At 43.4% G+C, this 4,478-nt stretch overlaps 1 protein-coding gene across 1 annotated transcript; it reads right to left on the bottom strand.

Annotated features, from left to right (window-relative positions):
- Positions 1 to 278: 278 nt before the first annotated feature.
- Positions 279 to 1,993, bottom strand: LOC114690450 (glycosaminoglycan xylosylkinase-like). The gene is given in 2 exon segments (XM_037200918.1): positions 279 to 1,252; positions 1,254 to 1,993. Coding segments are annotated over 2 exon segments (1,230 nt in total). The 5' UTR covers positions 1,785 to 1,993; the 3' UTR covers positions 279 to 553.
- Between the last annotated feature and the right edge of the window lie 2,485 nt (positions 1,994 to 4,478).

Genomic DNA, 4,478 nt, shown 5'->3' with positions numbered 1-4,478 from the left:
AGTCCCTCCCTCTTCTCTTCCCTGAGATGTCAAATCCATAGCACTCAACAGCTAAGAGCCCCAACACCCTCCTGCCCTTCTCTTCCTCCATCTTAGAAATGGGTCTCCTCCAGCACTGTGCTCTTTTGTCTGAACATTTTCAATCTGACTAGTTCGGCCTTTTTTTTGTTTTTGCTTTTGTTTTTGCAGACACAAGGACTACAGAGTGAGTCTACAGAATCCATGGGTGTGGAGATCAATGGCAAGGTTTACCGCAGACACACACTCTCGAACCAATTTCTCAGCCAGTGTCACACCTCTTTGTCCCTTGGTGTGGGGACAAGACTGACCAGAGCTGGTCCCCGCCGCTTGAATGGGCAACTTAGAGGCCGCCAGGTGAATCCAGAGACAAGCTCCTACTCGGACACTGCAGAGAACACCAGGCATGCCCGGGGCCACCCTGTCTTCTACACCAGAACCTGCTGCTGGCCACTTCCGGCTGTCACATGCCACTTGGAATTGATTGTGCTGTTTATCTTTGTAAAAATCAGTCCCACTTGTTTCCTGTTCAGAGTTACAAGTGGGAGAGCGGCATCCTGTCTTCCACCAGCACAGTGTCCACCCCAAACTGGTCAGTGCACTGCTTGATGGTGACAAGGACGTTCAGCAGCCGCTGGTCCACAGAGTCCAAGTGTGGATCAGAGAGCACTGGGGAGATGGGGTCATGGGCCATGGCAGATTTTAAGGCAGACTCTAGCACTCCATTTTTTAGGTAGTTCAGTCTATTCCAGGTTGAAACTCGAATGATGCAGCACTGATAGAGAGGGGCAAGGATGCTTCTCTCATCCAGCGAGGGGTTCCCAAAGCTTTTGGCATTATCAAGAAGGGTAAGCATGCTAGCGCCTTCATCGTCTTGAAAGCTTTCATAGTGGTGGCGGTCGGCATTGCCAATCAAGTAATCGAAGACAGCAGTGTCAATGATGTCCAAGAGGCGTGGGCCTGAGTCATAAGGGGACGTTTTCTTCACAGCATCGCTGTAGCTCTCATCATATTCCCACCTGGCCAATTTGCCTTCTCGGTAAGTCCTGCCCCAGGGGTGTCGATGTTTCTGCAGAGGCCACACATCTGGGAGCCAAAGTGTGATGGCTCCCTCCATCATGTCTCCATCAGCACAGGCTGGCTCTGTTTCTCGGCAGTAATAGCACTTCCCATAGAAACACGTGTTATTCCCTACAGTTAGGAAGGTGCTCAGCTGCTGCTCTGTGGCCACAGGGCTTGATCTCCGTCCTCAGATTAATGTATCTGCCAACCACCAAGGGAGCTCGGCGGAAACCCAGAATCCTGTCCAGGTGAAAAGCTGCCACCTCTGCGTTGTGCCTGTCATAACCAGCATACGGCTCCCCTTTTAACACAAAGTCTCTGCTGTACCGCTTAGGTTTGAAGACAACTTTCTGTCCTCCTTCAAGGATCAGTAAAGCTTTTAGCTGTGTCCCTTTATAGCCCACATCAGCTTTAATGACCTTCTTGGTGGCCATGGCATGCAGGACTGCTCCCAGCTCTGGTGTCTCTTCAGGGTACACTTCCCGGGGCACCACCCACTGGGCCGCAATCTCCCAAGGAGACTGCAGGGTGTGGTCCAACTTGGGCAGCAGCTCCACCCGCAAGCCAGTCATCATTCGGTGAAAAGCCCTCTGGTCCTCTCGGTTGGCCGCTGATGTATCCAGGTTGTCGATCAGGAAAACTTTGGTGAAGATGAAGATGACGAGGAGAATTGCTAACAGCACGACGCGCTGCTTTAGCTTCATGGTGGCCTCTCCTCCTCCTCGACCCACCTTCTCTCAGCTCAGTGGGGCGGACAGGTGCTGAGGATCAGCAAGGCGATTCCGTGACTACTGATGTCTTCACTGCAGTGCCTCCACAATTCCTGGCGGGCCTCAGGCTCGCTCCATAGCCGCCCCGCGCAGTGCGGCGCGGTGCGCCCCGGCCGCCCCCGCCGCCTCCGGGGAGGGGCAGCCCCACGCCTAAAATGTATTTTTAATCTCAAAAAATATTTAACATGCCTACAAGTTTGATTGTTATAGATCACTAACTACTAACCTGTATTTCTTAATTATTCTAAATAGTTTATAATAATAGCTTTTAAGGACTAGAGCTAGAGATTACATTTTTAAATAAGCTGCACCAGTAAAATACCTTAAAGAAGAGTAGGTGTATATATATATATAATGTTAAAACAAAAAACCTTAAATTTGTTTCAATATACAATATACAAAAAATCCATACCAATGTAAAATATTTGAGATTAGTATTTGCTTTTTTTTAGTCTAAAAGAAGATTCAATAGTCTATCCTTTTATTCTATCACTCCTATATCACCTTTTTGTTTTCAGAAAGAGATCCTTGAATCCAACCTCTCTTAGTTTCCTCCCTTACCATGACCTAACAATTTGCAACTAATCCTCCTAAATGATGACAAACATTCATAATCCACTGAATGACCAAAACCCACCCACCCCACCTCTTGGGAATGGGGGCATTGTGTTCTTAAAATTACTTATTGTTGTCTGGGGATGATGGCATCTTTAGGGGACCTTCAGAAAATTGAGATAATGGTCAAGTCCTGGGAAAACTAGCTGTAACATTTGTTGTCCAGTCTCTGTGTAATGGGAAAGTGCAGGGCTTATCTGAAGTCCTAGCTAGTAGTCTGTGTAGCCAAACCCTCTCAGTTAGCAGCTTCAAAGATGTTCTGATCAGTTTTTAGTCTAAAACTGATCATTGGGTGGTGTTTGTCAGCTTAATGACATTATCACAATTCAGGTGGAATCATTATTGTGGGGCCTCAGCATTTTTTTGGAAACTTCAAAGGTCACTGTTAGGAACAGTTACAGTTCATTGCAGAAAACTTAAATGTTTTAAATGTCATATGCAACAGGGTCTTGGAGAGGATAAAGGACCCCAATCTATTAAATACATCCAGGTACATAAACTTAGTTCCTAGTCACCTACTTCAGACTCAAGTCCCAAATCATGTACAGGAAGCTAGATGAAACCTACTTCAGGATTGGTTAGTACTCTAATGACCACTAATATCACAACAGAAAGTTTATATATATGGATATATAATAATCTTATAAATTTTGAGATAATATTTATATCTTAAGAAAAGTCTTAAAGAGTCAAAATAAAATCAAATGATTATGAGATTAGTGATAATAGAATAGTCCCTTGATTTTGGTTTTTCTTCTGTCCCATACAAGGTGGCTCTTCTGATATGAGACAGAGATTTTGGATTTTCCTTTAACAAGCATGCTTGAGTTTAGAGAAGGAGAGAGCCACACTCTAACTCCAAAACTAACTTTAATTTTTAATTGAATTGGGACTACAAAAAGATCATTTGCCTTATATGTCTGTAGAGAACAGCAGGAACATCTGGGAAGATTTATGAGATTTTATCCTATTGGAAGTATGCTTTACCATTAGGCCAATTTACTCTTTTTCTTGGGACATTTTCTCTGGATGATTCTCCCTTTTCCTTCAATTGTCTCATTTGTCCAGTCGTCTTCATATTCCTTAGTTGGATGCTTTTATTCTCCTAGAAAGACAAAATCAAAACCCTGTCTCAACCCTAACTTTGGGGAGTTTCATTTTTGGCAGAATATGTCTGATTAAATGAAAAGCATTTGTTACTCTCTTACTTTAGTTTTTCTCACATCAAGGGAGCCATGTCTGGCTTAGTTTTGGATTCTCATCAAAGTCAGCAAGACAGAGCTGGTAAACAAAACAACATCTTTCATCAGGTTTCAGACAGCAAGTGTTCCTGAAGTCTTGATCACAGAGAAAACTAGAACTAAAAAACAAAGTAAAACAAAACAAAACAACAACAAAACTTCCAAAATTTGTTATGAAAAGAACATATGATTTGTGGTGATTTATAGGATGACATTACATTTAATTATCCAAAGTAAAGTTCTATTTGCTCCTTTTGCTCTAAAATAAATACATGTTCTATCATAACTCCTGTGGTGGCTTGAAAGAAAATGGCCTCCAAAGGGAGTGGCACTATTGGGTGGTGTGGCCTTGTTGGAGTAGATGTAGTTTTGTTGAAGGAAGTGTGTCACTGTGGAGGTAGGCTTTGAGGTCTCATATATGCTCAAGCCACGCCCAGTGTATCAGACCACTTCCTGTTGCCTGCAAGCTAAGATGTGGGACACTTGGCTCCTTCTCCAGCACCATGTCTGCCTGCCTGCCACCATGCCACAGCACGATAATGGACTAAACCTCTGACAAGATAAGCCATCCCAATTAAATGTTTTTCCTTTATAAGGGTTGCTGTGGTCGTGGTGTCTCTTCACAGCAATAGAAATCCTAACTAAGACAATATCCAATAATGACTAATACATTAGCTATCTTGTTTATAAGCTATGTAGAATATGTAAAGACATTGTAGATGAATTTATGTATTATTTTTAACCAAGGACTTAGACAAAACCGCAAATTTTT

This window comes from Peromyscus leucopus, chromosome 8b (genome assembly GCF_004664715.2).
Source record: "Peromyscus leucopus breed LL Stock chromosome 8b, UCI_PerLeu_2.1, whole genome shotgun sequence".
NCBI lineage: Eukaryota > Metazoa > Chordata > Mammalia > Rodentia > Cricetidae > Peromyscus > Peromyscus leucopus.
The sequence above is the reverse complement of the archived record's forward strand: the minus strand, read 5'-3'. Positions and strand labels throughout refer to the sequence as shown.